Source organism: Ostrea edulis, chromosome 9, assembly GCF_947568905.1.
Source record: "Ostrea edulis chromosome 9, xbOstEdul1.1, whole genome shotgun sequence".
Taxonomy (NCBI): Eukaryota; Metazoa; Mollusca; class Bivalvia; order Ostreida; family Ostreidae; genus Ostrea; species Ostrea edulis.
Genome location: NC_079172.1, coordinates 35324792 through 35351285, shown reverse-complemented (window position 1 = coordinate 35351285; position 26494 = coordinate 35324792). Strand labels below are relative to the sequence as shown.

Sequence of the window (26494 nt, the reverse complement as noted above, 5' to 3'; positions counted from 1 at the left end):
ATACCTTTAGGAGAATGAAAATATTGTTATCTTAACAGTATGCAAGCATCATAACGTAGTATTAAGTCATTTTCATTTTTGTCTTCAAATCTTGACATTTATTGAACTATAATAGGTATTCAAAGTGTTATTTAGTATTGGCAGTTTTAATTTTAAAAAATGGCGTGGGAAAAATGACGAAAATAAAAATGAAACCAAAACGCGCCAAGTAACCCTCAAACAGTTTCATACCAGAGGGAGTGTCAAGAATTTCTATGTGGGTACATGTCATATTTATAGATCCAGACGGATTTGAATCCTAGCCTACTGAATCAAAGCAGAACTAGATGCAAGTTAAGAGTTATTACAAAAGGACAAACTAATAAGCAAGTATCCTCACAGTGTGTTCGGGGTCCCCATTAGTGTTCTGAATGGATCAGTTACGACTTTGTATCAGCAAGCTGTCTCGGGTCAGCGTTGTATCCTAAGGGCTTCTTCTTTTGTAAATTCTCTATTTCTTGCCAGTTGAATTTTCTCCCGTGCCAGAAATGGCTTCGCGATGAAGCACGTTTTTTGAGGTTCATAGAAGAGGTTTATGCTATATAGACCAATTAGTATAGAGTACATTAGATAGAGATGCAAATTAGTCATTGACAAGTACGGCTTCGATTACTTTTGGTTAAAAAGGGACTTTGATGTTTGGTGACTGCAATATCGGATAATACGGCAATAATTGTAACCAATGTGAAATTAACTTTTCCTACAATTAGTGCAAAGGCAATTGATACTGTTAGAATAACATTTACTTCGGGCCTCTAATGTGTGTTGCGCGTCGTTATATACAGTCGGTAAAGACATTCATTTTGCAATCTCTTTTAATCACTAGTATTACGTTCAATCAATCTCCACCATTCTGCACTACCGATACCTCCACTGAATCTAGCGAGGACTGAACGACTGCCTTAATGGTGTAGAAATAATTGTTTGACTGATTACAACTAGCTGCTTAGAAATTTTAGCCATCAGTACATAAAATGTCTTTTAGTAAAAGTCGATTTTTATAAGTTATTGAAAGTAGCTGGATCAAAGAGTGGATTAATTTTGTAATCAAGTCACTTTATCGAGTAAAACTGTTTCAATGAGGACTGCTTTCTCTGGTCAATTACGTTGACTTCCTGCAGTTTTCTCGTTTAATTACATTTGATAGGAAGACGGTAATTTCGATGTAAGTCCCTATAACTGGTATACATGTGACGAAGATATTTGGTTCATACAGACGGTTTTTTTAAATGCCAGAATACTAAACTGATTATCAATGATGATACTCATGAGTAAAACTTTAGATCGAGTCCGAGAGGCTGGTTAGTCTCCGTTCATGTGTAAATGATGTAATCTCTAAAAACACAAACACAATTAAAACATGACTGGGAGACTTTAAAATCCAGACTGTTGTATTGCAGTAGTTTGTCAATATTACAGTTCCCTCTGACGTCATTGCGTGGTTTTTATAAGTAATTGCATGTTGTGACTTCACTGCAAAACTAGCTCTCTGGTCAAAAGTGTGTGGATATGCCAAAGAGCTACTGATCCACCCTTTTCAAAAACTTTTCATTTACGTCGCAATTTCTGTGCGCATTTGAGATCTTACATCGCAGTTTTATAAATCGCCGCCTAAAAATGTCGATGTGAAAATTCCTAAGATATTTCCCCACTAACTTGTGCCCTCCCCCTCCCCCCCAACCTAACCTTCAAACAATCATTAATTCAAGTTCCATGCAAACTGATTGGTTGTATGCTGTTTAACGTCCCTCTCGAGAATATTTCACTCATATACAGACGTCACCATTGCCGATGAAGGGATGCAGAATTTAGTCCTATGCTCGGCGCTTACGGTCAGTAAGCAATGAGGGTTTATATGGTCTCATCCGAAGGACCGTCTCATGTAGTCGCCTCTTACAACAAGCAAGGGGTACTGATGACCTATTTTAATCCGGATTCCAAAACTCACAGCTTTGAAAATAGGTTAGAAGTGACTCAAGCAGCTCGCGAACCCACACGAACCAGCTGCGATTGATAAGTGAACACGACTTAACAAATTGAACGGGGAACGAAAGGGTTAATCAAGCCTTTCAGGGTTTATATAAAGCGAAAACCACCTAAACCAGGCCGTCATAAATAAAAGTCACTGTAAATTAGTTTAGTATCTTAAATTTGATATTTTTACGTTGCATCTAGTGTACTTGGATATTTTCAAATTAGGAATAAAAATCATTTTGCTCAAAATCGTGATTATCATATAGATATGTACAAGAAAAAAATTATAGATGATAATCAAATTTTCTGTTTTATTTTTACTATTGTGTACTCGATCCGGTGTTTATAGGATTTTGTGTACCATTTTGCAGAATTCGATACACGATTCCCAGGGTTCCATCATGTTCAGAATTAGATACACGATTCCCAGGGTTTCATCATGTTCAGAAATAGTTCACGATTCCCAGGGTTTCATCATGTTCAGAAATAGATTCACGATCCCCGGGGTTTGATCATGTTCATAATTAGATACACGATCCCCAGGGTTTGATCATGTTCAGAAATAGATTCACGATCTAATATTTAGGATATCGGTATGTTCTTTGAGGAGAGCATCGATATTTGCCCTCCAATCATTGAATTTAGATTTCTGATTGGAGGACTAGCAGTTAGAAACTCTTCGAAGGTTACCTAGGGGTTATGATTGTGTTTCTGTTCTGCCAATACGATCTTAATATTCTAGTGTCTGTTGTTAAGGATTGTATGCACGATCCCGAGGGTTTATCATGTTAAGGATTGGATGCACGATCCCGAGGGTTTATCATGTTAAGGATTGGATACACGATCCCGAGGATTTATCATGTTAAGGATTGGATGCACGATCCCGAGTATTTATCATGTTAAGGATTGGATACACGATCCCGAGGGTTTATCATGTTAAGGATTGGATGCACGATCCCGAGGGTTTATCATGTTAAGGATTGAATACACGATCCCGAGGATTTATCATGTTAGAGATTGGGTGCAAGATCCCGGGGATTTATCATGTTAGGGATTGGATACATGATAACCCATGTTAAGGATTGTATACGCGATCCCGAGGCGTTATCATGTTCAGGAGTGGAAGCACGATCCCGAGCGTTTATAGTGTGCAGAAGTAAATACACAACCTCAATGTTTACGTTTGTTTATCTGTAGGAAAGAGTGACAATACATAAAATGTAAGAAAATTCCTTATCATTTTTGAAAACTGTCGATCATCAAGTCCTTTAAAACAATAAATGTTAATCTCTTTAGATGACCGGGGAAACGATTGCGATATAATCGCTGTTTGTCTGGTCATTTTCCCAGTTGGTTACACGGCCCCAAAAGTTTACGAGATTTAGGAGGTGGGGTGGGGGTGGAGTAAACCATCCCTGTGTTAATTATATATAATGTACTATTTTCAGAGCAGCGTAAGGTATATAAATCCCCGTGTGTATTGTTTCCAGCATTGGGTGTACGATGGCCCGATGTTTTAATTTTACTTTACGATCCCGATGCTAAAATTTCACAATTTTCAGATCTGTACACGTGGATCTCCATATTTACTGGGATCGGTGATTTCATTTTTATGATAAGGTACGCGATTTTTTTTTTCGAGGTTTGTAGATCCTGATATATGTGTTTTTAAATTCTATTTATAGAATTGGGTACACGATCCCGATGTTTACTGGGTTTGTCGTCATGTTCGTCTCAACAGTCAGTGAGTATTGTACATAAGTTTCTCTTCTGTCGTGGTTCTAAATTAAGAGAGAAACATCCTGATATGTCGAGTGAAATTCTCTATAATAATTCAAAATCTCTTGTTTATTTAATTGAGGATTTATCTATTTTTTATATTTATACTACCATTTTACAAATTATAGTAATCTTCTACGATAGCCAAATTACAGATTATAGTGATATTCTTAGGAATGTTCATTTCACTGTAGTTACATTAAACAAGGACATCTTTCTGAACATAGAATATATCCAACAAGACAGTTATATCTGTCATAATCCTTCAGTTCTGTAGCGCTAACCTTCTTATTCAATTTTATGACTTGGCAGGGAGAGGTTAGACTGGAGAGCTGAATGTACGTGTTCTGTCGGTGACTACTACTTTCATTACAGTAAAAATCACAATTCTTCCACAATCTTTATTCTTCAGTATTTGCCTTTGGGGAGAACTACTGGGTGCTTTTCATTGCCAGGGCAGTACAGGGTATCGGGTCCTCCTGTTCCAGTGTGGCAGGTGAGGGGTGAGAATTCACCAACAATATTAGTACGCGTTGTTTCTTAAACTCAAGCAGGTGATTTACGTACAACAATTGTCAGACTTACATTTGATGGTTGTAGCACTGTAGTACATCGTGTTGGTCTTCCAGAAAGTATTTTATAAAAGTACTAAAATACTATATGTAAAAGATTATTATTTGTCTCTGTTATAATCGCTTACTAATATACTATTATGTGCTTTCTCTTATAGTCGGTTTTTTATAATTATTGTTTTCGACCTCGAATAAATTGTAACATTCCTATAAGTACTTACCAATGGTTCTTGATATCTATATGTAAGAATTACATCATTCCTAAAAATAGTTGTACATACCAAATCTATAGAACAGAAATTGCATCAGCTCAATAAGTTGTATGTCAAATGACATGCTTGTTTCTAAGGGTGGAATTCGCGTACCAACTTTATTCGCCAAAGTAAAACTATAGTTCATCCGAACGTGCTTTAGTTTGCCGGAAATGAACGAGTTTAGTTGAAAAATGTACATGTACTAGCTTAATAGCGCTCTACATGTTGTTCAAAGATGGCGGACAAAGTGTGAAAATTAGTTTCTGCACTACAAGCAGATTGATTTTGAAGAATATATGACAGAAATTACAAAGGGATGCATGTTTTTAGTTATATTAGTCAATTACACTCATTTATGCCTACTGTTTTACAATTAACTCTTGCCCACAGCGTGGTAAACTGCAGCAATCGAAATCGAAGTTCGCCGTTCTCCACTAGGAAAGCGAGGTTAATAAATGCAATCAAAAAACTGTTTTGAATTATATGAGTCGTCATTTCGGGGAAAGTTTCGATCCGAAGAACACAGTTATCGAGAAAGTTGTAGTTGTTCGATTTATGCCGGTACATCTGTAATACTTCAACGCCATTATCGAAAATACATTGTGAATTGACACTGTTGCAGACGATCATATTTATATTTCTGATCTAAACTAGAATTCGCTGGCATGCACTAGTCGACTAGACATGCGTAACTTCCGCACTAAATTATATATAGTTAAGGAGGAATGCTACACCAGAGACATTTGATGTGGATGAAACGTCGAGTATATTGTACTTTCAAACTTACTTCATTTGGTCAAAAATTGTAGTGTTAGTTGAAAATAATCTGAAAAAATTAAAACCAATGCTGAACTCGAACCCGCGATCTACAATTCAGCAGTCGACACGCTAACCTACTGAGCTGATCAGATGGGCATCGAAATCGAAAAAGATTATACAAATATTTCTGATATCTAAATTTCCATCTATGTTTTAAAAGGAAATCGGCCATTATGCCGATGTAGTATACTTCCTTAACAAGCACTATATTAAGTTTATTTTTGAACCAAGATGAACAGACTGGCATTATTTCGTTCGATGCAAACTTGTGCATTACACTTTTTTACTTGTTTTAAGGTATGGGGATGCTGGCGATGACTTACCCGGATGACAAGGAACGCGGGAACGCCATGGGGCTGGCTTTGGGTGGTCTCGCTATGGGAGTACTCGGTTAGTATAGGAAATATACAGTGTTATACGAGAGTACTTTGGAAGTATTTTGGGTGTTCATTTCTGATGCTGGTTGGATCCTGGTGTTTTCACAACGTGATCTTAATCACTCATTTAGTATCTAAGAGGATTTTATATACAATTCTAAGGCACGTTTTATAAACTTGACTCACAAAAAACTTTACATACTTGAATCTTCCCGTTTATTGTAAGATTATTCACTTCAATGCAAACTAGTTTTAAAACATGTTTAAAATTAAACTTCGGAAAGGTTAATCAATTCATTTAAGTTGATAACAAATGTAATGCAATTTAAGACTTGCGACTTTGTCGTCAGTTGTTTTTAAAACGGACCCTTGCAAATGATCTACAATTTAAAGAATAAATTGAATGTTTGAAATATAACGGGAATAATAAGACGAATATTTATATGAGTTTTTTCTTGTCTTCGCAGTTGGTCCACCATTTGGGGGTGTCATGTACGAATTTGCAGGCAAAGAAGCTCCGTTTCTGATTCTATCTTCCCTAGCTCTGATAGATGGCAGTACGTTGAATAAAACTGAATTCTTTTAATTTGCAAACTTGTTAATTTGAAGGAAACCATAGCCTTATCCTCACTCTCAGTGTAGTATATTGGAACTTGTTGCTGTCTTTCAGTCCTGCAGATGTTCATGTTACAGCCATCCGTGAAACCCGAGTCCCAGTTAGGGGCACCCCTATCCGAGCTTATTAGAGATCCGTATATCATCATAGCAGCTGGTAAGTTGCATACGAAAAGATCCATAGATTTTTTTCTCTTACATGTAGCGGTTCAGTAACACGCACTTGCAAGAGACATGTAAACCCTAAGGTAAGACGAACACTGTCAAGTGACGTACATTTGTATATTTAAGAAATGAATTTCATTTTTGAAAGTACATGACGCCGGCATACTTTTCATGCAGCACGTCTGAACAGCGACACTGCACGCCACTATACTTCACACAGCACATTTTAAATGCTTCATGAAAAGAATATCGGAGTGAAGCGTCGCTGTTCATATCCTCGTGTATTTTCAAAACGGAAGTTTATGTCTTTTATCTACATTCTACTTTCATTTCTGTCGGAATTCCCAGCCTTTAAAATAAAAAGTTTTACCATATAGCGGGGTTTTTTTTCCGCAGGGTGATAAAATTGACTTATTTTAGCTATTCCTGTTTCGTAATCCTTACGCGCGTCATTCAATTTTCCTTCGATGCTGGCAACGTCATTTCAATCACTCATTGAATAATTAGGAAGACTTACAGATGTAATATACAAACCTTTTATGACAATTTTTTTTGTCTTCATCACAATTGATGACAATTCGAAGAGGTTTTTACTTTTAGAAAAATGTACTAATTTCTGTCACCAAGGGATGTTTTTTGTTTTTTTGTTTTTTTTTTTACCGTGAAAGAGGGTGATCTTCATCAAAATCGTCGGCAGAAAACCTGTAGGCGCTCTAGAGTGTCTTAATATGCACATAAATAGCATTATCCTGGTGACAATAGTACGTGATAGGTAATTCAGATTTCACGTACAAAGCTTGAAATCAGTAAATGTTAGTAGTATCTTATGGATACATAGAATATAAAATAAACGGAAGCATCATTGTGTGCATGTTTATACATAGACGATAATGTTAATCTCTAGGAATAAGAACGAGAACAGATTAAAGAATTTTATTTGAGATTATCATGCACATATTTCCTGAGTGCCAATCAGAGTATACATGGTCAACTACAATGTATAGAAAACCAAAGACCTTACTCTAGTTAGCCAAAGTAATCAAGTATTTACTGTAGCAAATCATCTTATCATTGTATTTACTTTACGTCAAAATATCAAAAGACCTTGCTTTAGTTAGTCGAAGAGATAAGGTATTTACTGTAGCAAATCAAATCACTGTTGTTTTTACTACACTACATCAAAGAATTTACCACAGTAAATTGAAATATCAAAGTTTTGACTATAGTAAATTAACGTTTTACTATAGTTAGTGAAAGTATCCTAGTTTTTACTATACTAAATTAAAGTATCAAAGAGTTTACTAGAGTAAATCAAAGAATCAAGGTTTTCACTTTTCATATAAGAAATAAAAGATATCAATTTTTACTATATACTGGATCAAATATTTTAAAATTGTATTGAAATATTTATTCGACTAAGATATATCACCAAGATTATCAGAATTATCCACTGCATTGTATAATTTTTTGAGATAAGTCAAAGTATCAACTCATTGCAGGGTCCATAACGTTTGCAAACATGGGAATAGCCATGATGGAACCGTCTCTGCCTATATGGATGTACGAGACCATGGGGTCCAGGGAGTGGGAACAAGGTAAGGACGTACCTCTTAGAACGAGATAACCCATCCCATATATTTTTAGCATATATAATAGGACTACAGAAACATATGATATTGCAGAATATCAGATCTGTGCCAGATTTCAGTTACTACTAGTACTAGTAGCATATGACAATACAACCTATCATTGGGCCAAATGCTATCTGACATGTTTATACCGATTGTTTAGCCGTTTTTTACTACGGATTACTCCGTTTACCTGATCAAGATTTAGGGCTCATGGCGGGTGTGACGGGTCGAAAGGGAATGCTTTCTCCTCCTAAGCACATGATCTCACCTCTGGTTATGCAAGGGTCCGTGTTTGCCCAACTCTCTATTTTGTATTCCTTATAAGAAATGAGATTGTTCACTGCTCGTTAACATCACCTTTCACGACAAAGAAACAAAAATAATTGTGTACTATCAGTTTGAGAAAGTTCTCATTCTTGCTCATCGAAAAGCACTCAACACTCTCTCTATGAAATCGTAATGATACTGGAAATAAAACGATCTGCTGATTTCAGATTGAATGTGTAGACGTGTAATCGTATATATATCTGTGATTATCTATCGTCAAGATGTTTAAAATTCGCTGTTTTCTAATGATTTACGTCTCTTCCTGCACGTAGTTGGTAAAGTCTAGCACACGTGCTGCATTTGTAACAGCATTTTATATTTTTATTTACATTCTACTTTCATTTCTATCGGGATTCCCAGCCGTTAAAATATTTATTAAGATTCATAGACTCAAAACCGCCGTGGTGGTCTGTAGGTGGAACGTTCGTACTGCAAGCGGATGTAAAACAACATACAAAAACAATCACTCAATCACTCAAAAGCATCGCGTTCATGTGGAAACGTCCACCATTACAATTTGTAAAGATATCAAAAGCAAAAAAATAAAAAATAAAAAAATAACCCAACAAAAATTGGAAATGTATAATATCATTAATTAATATTCAAGCTGTGTGAATTACGTCAATATGAGTCAAGGATAATCACCTATGACCTATAGAAATTGATTTAAAGATAGAAAAAGAGATATATACATTCAGTAAAAACCAACAGCATCTTCTACATGAAATAAAAAAAAACCTGAAAATAAACCAGGCAACATTGGAATTAGCGTTCAATAAATCGGTTTTCAGTTTTAGTGTCTCTCAATCACTTACAGTGTTAGCCACAGATCAACAGCGGACGAGCGGGAGTTAATAATATGGTGTTTGTACTCACTTATATTGATAAACATCCGGTGGACGACGGGGCTTTTAATAAAGGATGGCAATTATCAGACGCTCTGATATTGAAAATTTTAGAATATTAATTTGTACATACATTGTATATTAATCAATGTATCATTATTACAACCAGGAGATAACTGTGACTCTCATATGTTATCATAGCATTTAAAGTACTCAGGCAAATATTGAGAGTATTTCAAATCAATTTCAATGTTTTGATATCGTCAAAGTCAATATTAATAGAATTTCAAGAAACGTAATGGTTTAGAATGAATAAGTGAAGATAACAGTGATCAATCTCATAAAAATACAAAATTATGACAAACACGAGCCCTGTGGTTAGGAGTAAGCATTCTGTCAACCGGACACACTTACCAAGAGCCCTCTATCGGCATCAGGCAAATGGAGTAATCCGTAGTAAAAATCAGTATGCCAAAAACGGCCTAACACGTCAGACAGCATTCAATCTAATGACAAATTGTATTTGCAAATAAGACCATTATAACGACTATAGAATTTGCGAAATGCTGACTTCAAACGTGACTGTTGAAACCCCTGTAACATCAACTTATTCATCAATAGCTTGCCTAGATATAAAATGATCATTCGCAGAACAAGCTCTTGTATATCGAATCAGTTGAGAGGCATAAACATCAAATGCAGATAACAATGACATATTGCTATATAAATATGGGTAGCTGACGATGGAGATGCTGAAGTCTTCCACTTTGTCATAAAATTGAGTTGTTAGTTGTGAATACAAGATCATCTCTTTAGTGTGTGAAACTAAACAGTTGATAGGACATCTCTGTTAAAGGGAGGATACTATTATATAAATGATGTAATATCAATGACATATAATGATGATTTATAAGAAAAAAATCATGTTCTGTTTCCAGGTGCTGCATTTTTACCTGCTAGTATATCATACTTAATAGGCACCAATACCTTTGGTCCACTAGCGCACAAGATAGGCAGGTGAGTGTTTCTCCGTAACCATAGTATTGTATTGTATTGTTTATTGGCTTTAAGCCTTACGGCTCATCAGCATAATACATATTCAATTACAAAGTATAAACAAAAAAGATGTATACAGTATGAAGAGTGGAGTGAATATTAGAGGATGGACATACATGAAGAGAGTTATAAGACAAGTTTACATAAAAAAGAAACCAACAAAAACCAGCATATACATTAGACGATAGTTTGGCTAGATCGTAAGAGTAAAGCACCTTTTAAAAATTTACCCAGATTACAGATTTGTTTTCTATTATGAATTGACATCAATTGTACCAGTTTAAACATAGAAGCATGCGACCAATAATATTTTTTTATATATGCAGATCTGAGGTTTTTGTACAAAGGACATATTAAAATAAAATGATATTCGTCCTCAACTTCGTTCAAATTACAGAATTCACACAATCGATCTTGTCTTGCTGTGCCATTATATCTACCTTGTTCAATTCTAAGCTGGTGAGCAGACAATCTAAATTTTGCTAAAAGATTAATAAGATTTTCCGGAATAGATTTTGTCAAGTAAAATTGAATGGTAACATTATCAATAAGGTGTCTATACAGAATACATTTGGGTGAATTAACAAAAAATTCATCTCGTGACTGCATGAAGTTGTCAGTTAAACGCTGTTTGAGACATTCTAGAAATAAAACTTCATTATTAACATAGTGGTTAAACCATACATCACCAAATCCTTTCGATAATAATAAATGCTTAACTTGGCAGCGCCAATTACAGTTCTTGTGATTGCAAATCAACATGTCATCATATATAGATTGAAGGATACAATTGTCGGTTTTGATAACTTTCAACCAATATTTGATAATTTTTATCATACGTAAATTATACATTGGCACACGACCAAGTTCCCCGTAAACCATATAATTTGGAGTGCACTTCTTTACATGTAAAATTCGCTTACAAAAGTCCACATGTACCTTTTCAACATCGTTACCTGGGTTAAAACCCCAAATTTCACTACCATAATTCAAAACACTTGAAACATAAGTATCAAATACATGAAGTTTTGTTACAATATTCAGTGACAGATTATCACAAATTCGAAGAATATGGTACATACATTTTCTACCCTGCCATAGTAAAACAGTGTTTGTCTTTGATTGTTTGTCAAATTTTATTGCATATACTATTTATGATCGGTACATTCTTTATTTTTAACAGTTTCGTTAACTGTACCGTGTGTTTCATTGTATTCATGGTTTAATTCAATAAAGTAAACCGACAGAACTTTAAATATGAAGTTAATTTTCCCCCTAAAATTTTATGATTTTCTCCAGGTGGCTCAGTGCATTGATTGGAATGATTGTGATAGGATTATGCTTATTTGCTGTAAGTATTGGATGTTCAAGATTATCAAACTTTTGTTTGTTAAACTGCTCCCCGCACCTTCCAGCTCTGAATTCCCTCACACATATGTTTTATCAATTTCAGATTCCATTCTCAAGAAATATATATCATTTAATAGCACCAAATTTTGGACTTGGTTTCGCAATAGGTAAGATCAATATCTTCATTATGATACATGTAACCGAACGATAATTAATCATTCATTAGTAATAAGACAAATATTACCTTGTTACTGGTATAAAGTATGTTAGTGTTAACGATTGATGATAAACGATATCCACAATTCTTGAGTAATTATTTGTCAATGACATATATTGCAGTATTTAAAATCTTTGAGTAATTATTTGTCAATGACATATTTTGCAGTATTTACAATCTTTGAGTAATTATTTGTCAATGACATATATTGCAGTATTCAAAATCTTTGAGTAATCATTTTTTCCATAGGAATGGTGGACTCCTCTATGATGCCACACATGGGGTACCTGGTGGATCTACGTCACGTGTCTGTTTACGGTAGCGTGTACGCCATTGCAGACGTTGCCTTTTGCCTAGGATTTGCCTTTGGTAAGACATGGGGAGAGGTGATGTGTTGTTAATTGTTTGTAAAAGACATAAAAAGGGCTTTTTTGTTATTTGTTTGTAAAATACACAGAAAATGGATTTGGCGAATATTGTAAGGCTGGCAGAAAGGGGTTACCGTGCAATGAAGAATACTGTATCTAATGGTTTTAGAATAGTGTTAGTTTAGCCCCTTTTTCTTTGTTTATCCGCCTTGGACTTAAAATTAAAGGTCAAAAATTAAATATCCAAATTTTGTAACTGTATAGATTTTTACGCACAATGTTCTAATGCAACATTTTACAGAGAGTTTTCTATGATTTGTCTTTATGTGATATTCGTAGTTTTGGAGGGGAAAAAACCCTAGTTGTGGAAAATCTCTCAATGAACCATTTTCCTTAGTGAAATATTTTGAAGTGACCGTGATCATCTTCATCAATTGTCCAGCGATAGAAGTGAAAGTCACGAGTCTTCCGGTGGTGACCTTAGAAACAGAGGTCCCGTGTCTTGTAGGCGTTGGCGTGATAAATCATTCTCCCCACCACGACCTTGAGCGCCACACGTAGGGCAAAAATTGTGGCACTTCACCTACAGCTAGTGGCTTTTCTACACGAGTGAAAAATTCTCGAATGTGTCGTAAAACAATAATCAAATAATCTTCACCACTGATCATGGCGAGAAACAGTAAACTAACATCAAACAAATTATAATATAAACCAAAAAACAAACAATCGCCACCACTGATTATGACGTAAACAAACAACTGATCACTTCTAACCACATGTTTATTAGTTGGAGAAAATCTAAGATTCATTTGATCAATGTTTCTGTTTCAATAAAGTCGTACTTGCCAATATTTCACAATTTCATACAATGACTTGCTTGTAACAACAATATTATGAATTGTATATTTTAAAGTCAAATGAATACATGTATTGTTTGAACTAAAATGATATGTAACTTTTAATTTTCAGGCCCTGCGATTAGTGGAACTTTGGTTAAAGAAATAGGATTCAACTGGTAAACTTGTATTTTTAATAAACATACCTACAGAGCGAGACTGTGAAATCGGTGTTCATTTCTATGTATTTACATTTCCAAATATGATCGATTTAAAAATGGGTATGGCTAACTCTCTTCGCGCATATTTTTAGTAGGTCCTCAGCATCTTTTATTTCCTTGATATATTATATGCAGTTATTACATGAGTTTTTAAAATATGTTTATGTTAGAAATAATATTTTCGTGTAGGTAAATTTCTCGTAGTTTTCAGAAAAATAAACATAGATGGGGAGCTGTTTATTGTATTTAATTTTCTTTTTTTTTGTTAAGGATTCATTTCGCGGTGATGCCTTTTATTTGTTAAATATTTATATTTGCGGTGGTACCATCTATTTGTTAAGGATTTATTTTCGCGGTGGTGCCATTTATTTGTTAAGGATTTATTTTCGAGGTGGTGACTTTTATTTGTTAAATATTCATTTTTGCGGTGGTGCCATCTATTTGTTAAGGATTTATTTTCGCGGTGGAGCCATTTATTTGTTAAATATTTATTTTCGCGGTGGTGTCATTTATTTGTTAGGATTTATTTTCGCGGTGATGCCTTTTATTTGTTAAGGATTTTTTCAGGATGATACCTTTTATTTGTTAAGGATTTGTTTTTGCGGTACGCCATTTATTTGTTAAGGATTTATTTTCGCGGTGTGACGTCCTTTAAATCGAAAATGAAGACTTCACATAACTGATTTTTTCCCGCATTAGTTAAAACTCATAATCCTTTTGTATGATATTATACTTCAGATCACCATTTGTGTTTAAGATTTTTTTAAAAATCTGTGCATTGAAAATTGATTAAATCTTTTCATTTCTCTAGGATGTTGTGGATCATAGCTATTATTAATTTAATCTACGCCCCTCTATTGTACTGGATCAGAAATCCCCCTGCACGGGAGGAAAAAATGGTTAGTTCTTTTCTAGTTTTTACATTAGATATACTTGTTTGCTTTGCGTCCCTTTGAGAAATTTTAAGTCATATCGAGACGTCAGCAGCTGTAGATGAATTGCCATAAAAGACCCATATATGACGCTCAGGGCTGTATCAGTGAGGGTTCTTTCACGCCAACCCCTGACGTGACACGTGGCCTCCAGTTTTAAGGTCTCAAGCAAATGAGCCGCGCCTCTCACTTCTATCAGCCGAGCGTTCAGCAAAAGAGCATTTTTACGTCTTAGGTTTGGTACGGGTCAAACCCAAAACTTCTCAGTCATAAAGCGGACCCTTTAACCATTGAGCTAACGTGTCCAGTAGGCTAAGTCATGTCCGTGGAGGGGGGGGGGGTTAAGCCGCGCCCAGGGGTGGAATAGGGAACGTATATTTTCACCAATATCCCTCTTAGTCAGGACCCTATCCTCAGCACGTGTCCTATTTATAATGATAGAAAATACATATTTGTCTTGACAATGAGGTTCTAGTAAATGAATATATGAAATTGGATCCTAATCCCAATACTAATGTTGAATACTTCGTAATGATTAACAACACATGCTCCAATACTTGTTGGGTAAATTTTCGAGTTAATCATTTTGTAAACTTAATTTCAGTAACGATCGCTCTATTTTACAAGGGATTTTAAACTCTGGTATGTCCAGGTCCCCATGTTTGCTCTGCTCTCAATTTTGTATTCTTTATAAGATTTGGGAGATTGATCACTGTTCATTATCTTCACCCTTATCTGATTTTTTTAAAAACAAACCTTGGTTTAAACAAATCATCACCCATTTTAACATTTCATCAATGTCTATATATACAATTACCGGTCGTGGTAGCTCAGTGGTAGAGCGTTCGCTTCGTAACCAGGAGGTCATGAGTTCGAGCCCCGCTCATGTCATGGTCGAGTCAAACCTAAGATGTAAACATACCTGTAGGTGGAGATTGCTCCTTTACCAAACACTCGGGATTTAGAAGTGAAAACCACGAGTCTTTCGTATATGACCAGAGAAACGGAGATCCCGTGTCGCGCCAGGCGTTGGCAAGTTAAAGAACCCTAGCTGCTATGGCCCTGAACACTAAGTATAGGTCTAAATTTTTGGTACTTCACCTTCAGCAGAGTGAAAAGTTTGCGACGGGACGTAAAACAAGCAAGCAATCAATCTAATATGTATAATTCATGTCATAACTCTCATTCGTGTATACTTTTCTGTAGTCCCTGATAATGAATGACCAGTGTCCAGTGCAGTATGTAACTTACAATCAGACCGGAAAGAGTTTACCCACTTCCGATGACGAGGATCCATACGGAAATGATTATTAAAACAGGAAGTCCGGAAATGACAACACACCACGTGATCTATGTGTCCGGACCATTGGATGTTTAACTGTTTGAACTTTGTTGAAATGAACCTCTGTTGTTAACTGCTTCCAAAACTCTGATGAATATATATGCATTCGTTGGTTGATTTGATCTGTATTTGTGATCTTATAGACTACGCACTGTTATCTGTACACAGATGTAAATGTAATTTAGACATATATGGTTGTTCATCATTTCATACAGATCCACAAATGCTTTACGCAGTCCATCAGAACAAAATATATATCATATCTCTACCCTATTTTTCAGAAAGTACTGGTGGAGAATGGGCTAGTTACACTTGTTTTCTATGTTTTGAAATGAGGGTTTAGGAAAGACCCGATATCTTCACTGCTTGTCAAAGAATATTATTCAAACTCTACTGATTTTTTCACTATATAAATGTAAATCGACATAATTTGCCGATTCTCTGTAAATCGCCTTAATTGACTGGTTCCTTGCAAAAGGGTGAGTCAGTTCCATGAACTGATATACACGTACATGTATTTGGAACACATAGCAACTTTTATCTTATGAAAAGTTCCGATAAGTTCCGGATGAATATTCATTATAAAATGGCATCACGAGTTAATTGGTAACAGTATAAAAACCCGTTTACAGCAGCAAACTACAACAATCTTAACGAGTTGGATCCGTGGATCCAGGTTTTAAACACTGTATTAAGCTTTAGACTGTTTAACGTTTGTATCGGTATAATAAAAAGGTTAAGTATATCGCTGAGACAGTCGGCAAGATGCCAGTTTCCCGAGAGGAAGCCTATTTTCGGAAGCGAAGCCGAGGAAAATAAGCTAGCTCTCTGGGCATACTACCCAGTGTCCTCTGTATCTCCGCACACCATAGACGGTTTGTGTGCAAACGAGTTCTGGCGGAAGTTTGGCTCCTGAGGAACAGGAAACTTGCTGATTCCTTAATGATATACTTTAACTTTATACCATATCTCTTTTAGTCTCGTTTTCTTCAGTCTATCGTACTTAATCCAGTCAAAATTTATTTTTTAAAAACCACCACATTTATAAAATCTAGTTTTTATTCCAGTGGAGGGGAGACTACTGAATAGCGTTCAAGTAGGTCGTACACTGTAGAACTCGGACATGTCTCTATAAATATGCATACCATGTAACTATGTTCGTGTTCTCATTTTCAATAAAAGTATTACACTTGATTGATAGTTCTGAAAATGTGATCGGCGTAAATGTGTTTCTGTGCGTAGTAATTAGGTAGTTGGAAGTCTAATATGTAATTTAGAGGAAGATATATCCGCTTGTGACGCAGTATATGACACTCCCAACCGCGAGCATCCGAATCAACAGCAGCAGTAAATATTGTATTGGACTTAACACAATCGGAACTCCTCGAATGTCTCGCGCACTCGACATAGATCTCGGATGTAATACGATGGCATCCATGAGCGAATTTGATGCATTGTCAATTGTGATGTCACAGCAATGCATCAAATTCGATCATGTATGCCATCGTATTACATCCGAGATCTATGTTGAGTGCGCGAGACATTCGAGGAGTTCCGATTGGGACTTAACATCCAAAATAGTTCAGAAAAACATCAACACGCATAGAATTGTGGGGGAAAGCAATAATGAAATCTATGTACAATTGTTTTCTCAATAAAGACTGATTTATCTTACAAGGAAATACAATGTGTTATGTATATTGATAGTGAAAGTTTCTTGTAAGATTTGAACTATATGCTGAGTAGAAGTTGTCGTCCCTGTTGTACTGGTGCTAATTAATTGTTGTAGAATAATTAGCGTTGATTAAATAATGCAGACTACGAGTGCTTGTCTCCTTATGATTACACAAATATTTCAACATTTTCATAATGATGACTCAGGATATAGGACGACTAGAGTGTAATTCATCCATTACAACACAAATATTTATTTATATGTCGACAAACTATGTTGTGTCTATCATCTTGTGTCATGTCCATCGTCTTGTCCATCTATAAATGATGAAGAGGAGGCGGAGTGGGATAAGAAGACGAAGTACCGATACTTTGGGATGAATCACCAGTCGGCGCCAACTCGTGAAAAACGTTAAACAGAGGGTGCCATACTTCGAAGAATCGCGAGACTTTCTATTTTGCGAGAGGTTCTTTGGCAAATTATGGCGAATGTCATTTACTCGTGTGTGTAGTGAAGGAATCTAAATCATGCTTCGTACATATTAGCGAAATCGGGAGATACTGAAGTAATAATAAATTAGATATCTCATTTTAAGTTGCACCAAGGATATATTTTGCAACAACCAACAACATGAAAAATGATCCCACCCCTCCAAACAGGCTCAAGTGAGCTTTTCTGATCAATTTGTCCGTTGTCTGTCGTCGGTGAAAACTTTTTCTATTTTCATCTTCTTCTCCAGAACCACAGGGCCAATTTCAACCAAACATGGCACAAATCATCCTTGGGTATTAAGAGGATTCAAGTTTTCTCAAATGAAGGGTCATGCCCCATTCAAAGGGCAGATAATCAAAAAAATGCAAAAATAGGGTGGGGTCATTTAAAAATCTTCTCAAGAACCACTGGGCCAGAAAAGCTAAAATTTACATGAAAGCTTCCTGACAAAGAGGAGATTCAAGTTTGTAAAAATCATGAACCTAGGGGTATGGTGGGTTCACAATAGGGGATCAAATTTATACATGTAAATATATTTAAAAAAAAATCTTTAAAATCTTCTCAAGAACCACTGGGCCAGAAGAGTGAAAATTTACCTGAAAGCTTTCTGATAAATAGATTCAAATAACCTGAGCCATGAGTTGTCAAAAATAGCCCTTATTCAGAACTTGATATTATTTTCAGGGACAGAAGTCCAGAATATCTATTTTTCGAATATGCTATCCTTTTTCCGATATCATTTCAATTGGTTTTGTTATTGACTTTCAAAGTACCCATTGTTTTTAACCAATTTTTTTACAATTTGGCAACGTTTCATGTACTTATACGTTAAAGTTCTCAAGGCAAGCGAAACGAAAACACTATTCAGTTCAATTTAATTCTAATATTGTACATATTTGAATCCGTCTATGTTAATTCCTACAAAACACACACCCATACTATACTCGTATCTCTCTCTGTTTGTCTCCCTCATTAGGGACTCTTTATTTTTTTTAATTTCAATTTATATATAATGACTCAACAGTTTTAAAAAGTAATATCAATTCAGTACCAGATCATGGCCCCCGGGGCAGGGTGGGGCCACATAAGGGGATCAAAGTTTTACATGCTGACATTTAGGAAAATCTCCAGACCACTGGGCCAATTTCAATCAAACTTGGAACAAATCATCCTTGGGTGAAAGGGATTCAAGTTTGATGAAATGAAGTGCCATGCTCCTTTCAAAGGGAAGATAATCACAAAAATGCAAAATTAGGGTGGGGTCCTTTAAAAATCTTCTTCTCAATAACCACTAGACCAGAAAAGCTGAAATTTACAAGAAAGCTTCCTGACATAATGGAGATTCAAGTTTGTTAAAACCATGACCCCTAGGAGTAGGATGGGGCCACAATAGGGGATCAAATTTTAGATGCGAATATATGGAGAATTTTTTTTCTCAAGAACCACCACGCCATATGAGTAGAATTTTAAGTGAAAGCTTTCTCATTTACAGTAGATTCAAATGTGCTTAGATCATGGCCCCCGATGGTAAGGTGGGGCCGTGTAAGGGGGTCAAAGTCTTACATGCTGATATATAACAAAATCTTCTCCAGAATCATAGGGCCAATTTCAATCAAGCTTGGAACATATCATCCTCAGGTGAAGGGGATTCAAGTTTGTTGAAATGAAGGGCCATGCTCCCTTCAAAGGGGAGATAATCACAAAAATGTAAAAATAGCGTGGGGTCATTTAAGAATCTTCTCAAGAAACACTGGGTCAGAAGAACTGAAATGTACATGACGGCTTCCTGACAAAGTGGAGATTCAAGTTTGTAGAAATCATGACCCCTGGGGTTAGGAAGGGACCTCAATAGGGGATTAAAGTTTTACATGCACATGCAAATGTATAGGGAATCTAACTTGGCACAAAGCACCCTTAGATGAAATTTGTTAATATGAAAGGCTATATCCGTCTACAAGAACATATGATAATTGATAAATTTTTAGTCAAGTTTAATGATTAAGTTTGATAATTAATGAATTTTTAGTCGTTACCTTTAAATTATTTTTTCTGAACCAAGCTGCTTGTATAATGATAGTTTTGTTCAAGCTTGTTTATTGCTAGGAACTGCTGCTCATGTGAGTGATGTGACCCATGGGCCTCTTGTTAATAATGAAATAAACATCTCGATTAAGTTACATCAACGACATGTTTTGTAATAACCGAACTCTTGGATTCATTCCCCCAAACTGATAATACAATAAGTTTCTATATGAGAAATCAAATCTTGCTGTTCGACTTTTGGATATATCTATTAATGATATTCATTTTCATTTATATCATTCGATATATCCAAGTGAAATCGAAGTAAAAGACACCACAGAGTCTTCCATATCTGCTTCATATTTGGATATTTTATTGAACTCAGATGTTAACGACTAATAGCACAACTTCATAACAAGCATTGACGTCAGCTTCTTATATTTGTGTAGCTATACTCCATTGTAACTTGCCTTTGGTGTTTATGTCTTTCAACTGATTCAATACACAAGAGCATGTTGTGTATGATCAATTTTCAAATTGAGGCAGGCTACCGACAAATAAATTGTTGCTAAGGGGGTTTCAACAATCATGTTTAACCCTTTGGTAGAATTATATATCCTCAGAGGCCCAAGAAGCTGGAAAACACCTCTTATTTGGTTATTTTTGGCTTGGCGCTCTATGCCTTCTCCTAAAATACACCAAAAGGCTGGAGATAATGTTATTTTGTCAAAACAATGTATACAGTCGTAAAAATGCACACATACTCAATTCTGAACAGCCTCTGATTGCATTATCGGTCCTCAAAGGCCCGGGTCTTTTAAATTAGTGTCAGTAATATCAAACAATTTTTTTTATATCTATCTAGTCAGTTTATATAAGAAGAATATAAAGAAATATTGTTTATAAGCATTAAAAGTAAATGTTAATGAGAATGAAGATATTTTAGAGCTTGATGAAAGGTGAAGATAACGAACAGTGATCAATCTCACTACCCCTTCAAGAAATGCAAAATAGAGATTTGGGCAAACACGGATCCCTGGAGATGCCAGTGGTGGTATCAGGTGTCTAGGAGGAGCAAGCTTCCCCGTCGGGAGCCCTATATCTTGATCAGGTAAACGAAGTAATCCGTAGTCAAAATCAATGTGCCAATAACGGCCTAACAATCGGTATAAAATGTTTGCTTCTCGCAAAGCTTACAGTTGTTGTAATGATCTAATTTGCAAATATAATGTGAGAGTGTTTATACACGAAAATGCTTAGTTTATTTACTACTCGTTTCCAAAGTTCTAGTCATTCTAATCTCCATACTCTGACCTTATTTCGCAATGGAGAAAAAGGAAGCTGATTTAAAGGTTACTCCCACTAGGCCGGGGTCTGGGGGCGCCTAGGCCCCCGGAAGCTCTGGGGTAAATGGTGTAAAATCCTGTATCTGAGCATTTCCTAGTACTTCTTTTTCACTTTCAAATTATCTACTTCTTACACAAAACTTTTATGTTACATATACTTTTTAAGAATTCTTAAGTGATACTTGTATCTGACGAAAATATCGTAATATATCAGTGGTAATATAATAATAATAATAAATTCTTTTATTTAGACAGGATAGCACAATTAGTACAAATGACTAGTTTACATTGTGGTCCTGTATAAAACATATTCACAGACAGATAAATGAGAGAATAGAAAAATAGATAACATAATATAAAATATATGCATAAAATACACACACGATATCACTGGGGGGAAAATAAACATATACATCATATCTATATATCACTTATTTGAGAAATAATGCTGCAAATATGCTGATTTAAAAGATGTAATAGAACCACAGCTTCTGACAGACTCGGGCAACTGATTCCATAAACTTGTGGAGGATACCTTAAAAGACCGTTTATAATATTCAGTTCGAACTTTTGGTAAATATAAAATGCCACTATCGCTACTTCTTGTTGTTCTGGAACTAACTTGGCTGACAAAACTAAAAACGTTCATATATTCTGGTGTCATGTTATTAAGAACCTTAAAAGCAAGCACTAGTTTTCTATATACAAAATAATCATGAACAGGCATCCATTTAAGAACACTAAAAATATCAGCTGTAGAAGTCTGATTTACTTTCACCTTCAATATAATTCTGGCTGCCCTTTTCTGTAACTTAAAAAGTCTGTCAATAAAAACCCTGTTTTTGGCTGAGCACCAAACTGTGCAACAATAGTTAAAATGAGGAAATATAACAGTGTTATAAATTTTCAATAATGCTGCATTTGACATAAAAGTTTGCAGACGACGTAAAATGCCTATTTTGTGTGAAAGTTTCTTGCATAAAGAATCAATGTGTACAGACCAGGTTAGACATTCATCTATTTGTACACCAAGAAGTTTGGCCGTTTTAACAGTATCTAAAACAATATCTCCTACTTTGATACACATTTTTCTACACTTTGAGAGTTTTTGTGCAGTGCCAATCAACATACATTGTGTTTTCGCTAAATTCATCGTAAGTTTATTACTTTCCATCCATTTCATAGAGTTTAAAAGATCATCATGTAACCTTTGCTCAATAACATCAATAGATTGTCTTATTTATCCTAGAATTAAATGATATACTGGTGTTGATAAATTTGAGCGATGCAAGTATTCACCTTTCATATAATTCTGACTCAAAGACTCGTCAAAATTGAATAACTCTTAAACTCTTTGGTCCGCCAAAAAAAAAAAGGGGGGGGGGGGGTCCGGACCCCCTGCATATTCTGGATTAGCCCTTGCTAATACAATCCTGAGGAAACCTATTTTGCATGTAAATTTTCATAGAATGTGCTTAGAATTAAGTTTATTGGGAACTGTTACAATCGATACTTTTCAATTGACAACTTTTGTCATATTTCTTCAATTACGAGACATTTAGTGTAACGCCAACGCAAGAACAAAACGGTAACACAAGGGACATCACTAAGGATAAATAATTTATTATTTCTGGGACAGGAATGGCCATATTTTGAGAGCAGTTTAATGATTTAATCAAGTAATGGATTTCTTTGTAGGTCAACAATTTTTCTCCTATAGGGATTTTGCTGTTAAGGTTTTTAACATGATACAGGACGTATTTTATCCATTAGAGATTACGAAGAATTATTACAATTTTTTCAGTCACTTGCAGTATATTTGTGGTACACATTTAGAAAGCCAGTGCACTGCTTTATGTTGTGTGTCAAGCATGAGACGTAGTCTGACTAGGGAGGTTTGATACTCGGAATGAACTCTACATTCAATAATTTTCTTTACAGACACGCTCCATTGAATATATCGAACTTGCTCCCCTGATGCAAAAGTCTGATCTAGCGTGGGGAATATGCTTTTACTTATTCCAACTTTTTCTGCATACAATATATACATTTCAGTATTAGTTTTTCTTAGAGAGGAATGTAAGAACTCAGTTGTTGCAAAATATGTCTTGGCGTAACTAAAGTCAAATTAGCTCTAAATCTGAATTTTGTTTTGTTGAAAGAAATATGCTGTTATGATAGTTTTGTATGTAACTTTAAACATAGTCATGAAAATAAAACCAGTTTAAGATTTCATCAAAATAAAGATTTCGGTTCTTTTGGATAAATAGCATTATATAAAAGTCAATTTTTGTACGGGAAGACAAGTTAAAATGTAATATTAATTTTACTTCATTCAGAGTCTCTGGGTAGGTTTTCTAACACAAATATTAATAACAAAAGTTTATGAACCCTATTTGTTTTCCGTCATTGAAATAGTAAATCTAAATTTTGCAACAAACATTTTCGACACCAATATTGCAGCTAGTAATGCTTTAAGTGGGGTATTTATGAACAAGTGAAGATAACGAAAAACGACCAATCCCATAAATACCATTAAAAATGCAAAGTTAAGTGAAGGGCAAACACAAACCTCTGGACATTCCAGATGTGGGATCGGGTGCCTAGGAGTGAGATGTCACACGTTTTGTTGTCTGGATTATCCCGACGTACACATACAGAGGACGCGCTTTCTATAAAAATACACCCCCCCCCCCTCCCCCCGTTAGATGGCACTAAACTAGAAAACAGAATCTGATGACGCCACAAAAAGAAGATTTATTAATCAATGAGCAATTTTCGGGTTGTTCTCTGATTGTTTCCCTTTTACGTACGGTATACATTTATATCTTCGTACGCACACGGTGGGTACAAATCCAAATGGAATGAGCGTACCAAATTGCCATGCGTACACTGACGCAATTTCTCTAGAATTGAGCAGAAGTATAAATAACTAGGTGTTGCGTGACTGGCAAAAATAAAGGAGAAATTATTTTGCATAGAAAAAAATATTATACAAGTTTTAATCAATTAACTGAGGAAAAAACTGCGAACGATAGTATTGTTTCACCGCCTACCTTCTAACTAGTAAATTTTTAAAAGTTGTCAGTTTTAAATGTTTTTTTTATATCAATATAGATATTTATTTGAATTTGCATAAACGTTGATTTATTTGACAAAGCAAAGAAAGATAACTGTGCTTTGGGTTAAAATCACGTATTTCACCAGAGGAATCGATGAAACACAAATTCCTTTTTGCAGGTATTATAAATTGTCATTTAGCAAATTATACCAAAACTTTTGTTGTTTTCCCGGGGGAGGGGGGGGGGGGGGCATATGTTTAAAAACCAAAAATACAGCGAAAATCTTCACTCTATGATCAATTGCAAATGAGGTTAAAGTGTTAAAAATGGAGACTAACAATTTTTTTAAATTCAATAATATGAAGTAATTTGACAGAGTAAATAGTTATCTATTAATATCAATTAGCATTTAAAGATATATGAAGTTTTAAAGCCCGGTTTCAAGGAACATATTCAAAAGGAGTTGAAATTAAGTTGAAAATCAATTACTAATAGATTCTACTTTGAATTTAAAAAATATTAGCAAAATTGAAAAGCTTTTTAAAATATACGGGTTGAAAATGTAGGTGGGAATCCAGAGTTAGCGTGCGTATTTCTTACCATGGTATTTAGTGTGTTTGAAATGAAGGGTGTACTGTGCACAGATCGGTATGTGTTGTAAGTACAAATATGACCTATAAAAGCAACGGGACCCTATATAATTTTTGCCGGTTTTTTTAGCACTTAGAATGAACTTTCAAATGTTGGCGGCCATTGTCTTAAATTAATATTGCTAATTAGTGAGAGGGCCAAAGGTTAGTATTGGGGTCTATGGGAAGTGAATTGGTACTCTTTTCCCCTATAGCTTGATGCTGCGTTCATTGAATAAGAAAACATAAATTTAGTAAGTTGTATGAGTATTTCGGAATAAAATAGCTAAGACAAAACATCCTTCTTTGTGAAAAGTATGTATCGTGTCGAAAATGAAATGAATGTTGAATACATATTTAATTCACCAGCCTAATGTTCAATAAATTTCTTCTTGATATTGTCAGTTAATGTGTACTATCGGCTAATATAAACACAATACACGATTTCAGAACTTGTATTGTCATCTACAACACCAGTCTATCACACGCGTAACCCTGTCTACATCGGATATGAGCAACAAACCAACAACAACCTCTTGTTCTACACTGAAGTATATGGACCTACGTTTGGAGAACCAAACCATTTCCAATGTTTTGATCCGAACAGGCGAACCCCTGCTCTTCCTCTGCTAGAATATTTTCTTTCTCGGCATGTGAGCAGCTCTAATACTTACATCATAGCTCTTATCCTTAGACGAATTTGACTCCACTTTTTTGGCACACTGTTTTCCCCTATAATAGCTCTAAAACTTCATTTTTACTTCGGATTCCAAACATTTCGGTTGTTAACAGATTTATCTGACGCTGGGAACGTACACTCTAATGCTGAAAGGCACGGAATTTTCCAATTCGAGAGAAATTCTGACCTTGATGGCCATAGGAATGACCTGGTCAAGAAATATATGGGTGATCTTCTAGTTCCAAGGACAGAACCGCCACATTTCGGTCATAGGAATGATCTGATCTAGAATTCAGACTCTGCTCCAAAGGACAGTGCAGTAAAAGCCTCTAGCCCATTGATAGCTTCAACTGTTGGCAATCACGTGTTTCCGTAGACAGAATATCTCTTTCGTGAGAATGCGAAACAGGGTTATCTACCCGACTCGTCGTTGGTCGACACATGGCGGTGGGCTTCTTACTGGAAATAATCTTTTGTCCGTTTCGAAATAGAGACACCCCATTTTTTATACCCCCCGCAACAAGTTGGGGGGGGGGGGGGGGATACTGGAAGTCTGTAGACGCAATGGTTTCCGGGCTCTAAAGCATTATCCTTTCCACCTACCGTCACCATATCATATATATGGACTACCCATGGGATGAAGATGTTCCCTATCGATTTTGGGGTCAAAAGGTCAAGCGCACTGGACATTGAAGTAGCAATATGGTTTCCGGGCTCTAAAGCGTTATCCTTTCCACCTACAGTCACCATATCATATATATGGACTACCCATGGGATGAAGATGTTCCCTATCGATTTTGGGGTCAAAAGTCAAGCGCACTGGACATTGAAGTAGCAATATGGTTCGGTTTGTCATGCCATTTGTTTTTT

General features: G+C 35.6%; 1 protein-coding gene across 2 annotated transcripts in view; it reads left to right on the top strand.

Annotated features, from left to right (window-relative positions):
• Window positions 1-16913, top strand: part of LOC125659259 (synaptic vesicular amine transporter-like) — a 47157-nt gene extending 30244 nt beyond the window's left edge. For both annotated transcript variants that reach the window (XM_048890865.2, XM_048890866.2), the window contains exons 4-16: window positions 3699-3757; window positions 4205-4288; window positions 5735-5827; window positions 6282-6371; window positions 6485-6586; window positions 8094-8189; window positions 10336-10414; window positions 11753-11804; window positions 11907-11970; window positions 12270-12389; window positions 13358-13403; window positions 14257-14344; window positions 15584-16913. In XM_048890865.2, the coding sequence (XP_048746822.2) occupies window positions 3699-3757; window positions 4205-4288; window positions 5735-5827; window positions 6282-6371; window positions 6485-6586; window positions 8094-8189; window positions 10336-10414; window positions 11753-11804; window positions 11907-11970; window positions 12270-12389; window positions 13358-13403; window positions 14257-14344; window positions 15584-15691 (1081 nt within the window). In that variant the 3' untranslated portion in view covers window positions 15692-16913. The remainder of the gene's footprint in view (window positions 1-3698; window positions 3758-4204; window positions 4289-5734; window positions 5828-6281; window positions 6372-6484; window positions 6587-8093; window positions 8190-10335; window positions 10415-11752; window positions 11805-11906; window positions 11971-12269; window positions 12390-13357; window positions 13404-14256; window positions 14345-15583) is intronic.
• Window positions 16914-26494: the final 9581 nt, after the last annotated feature.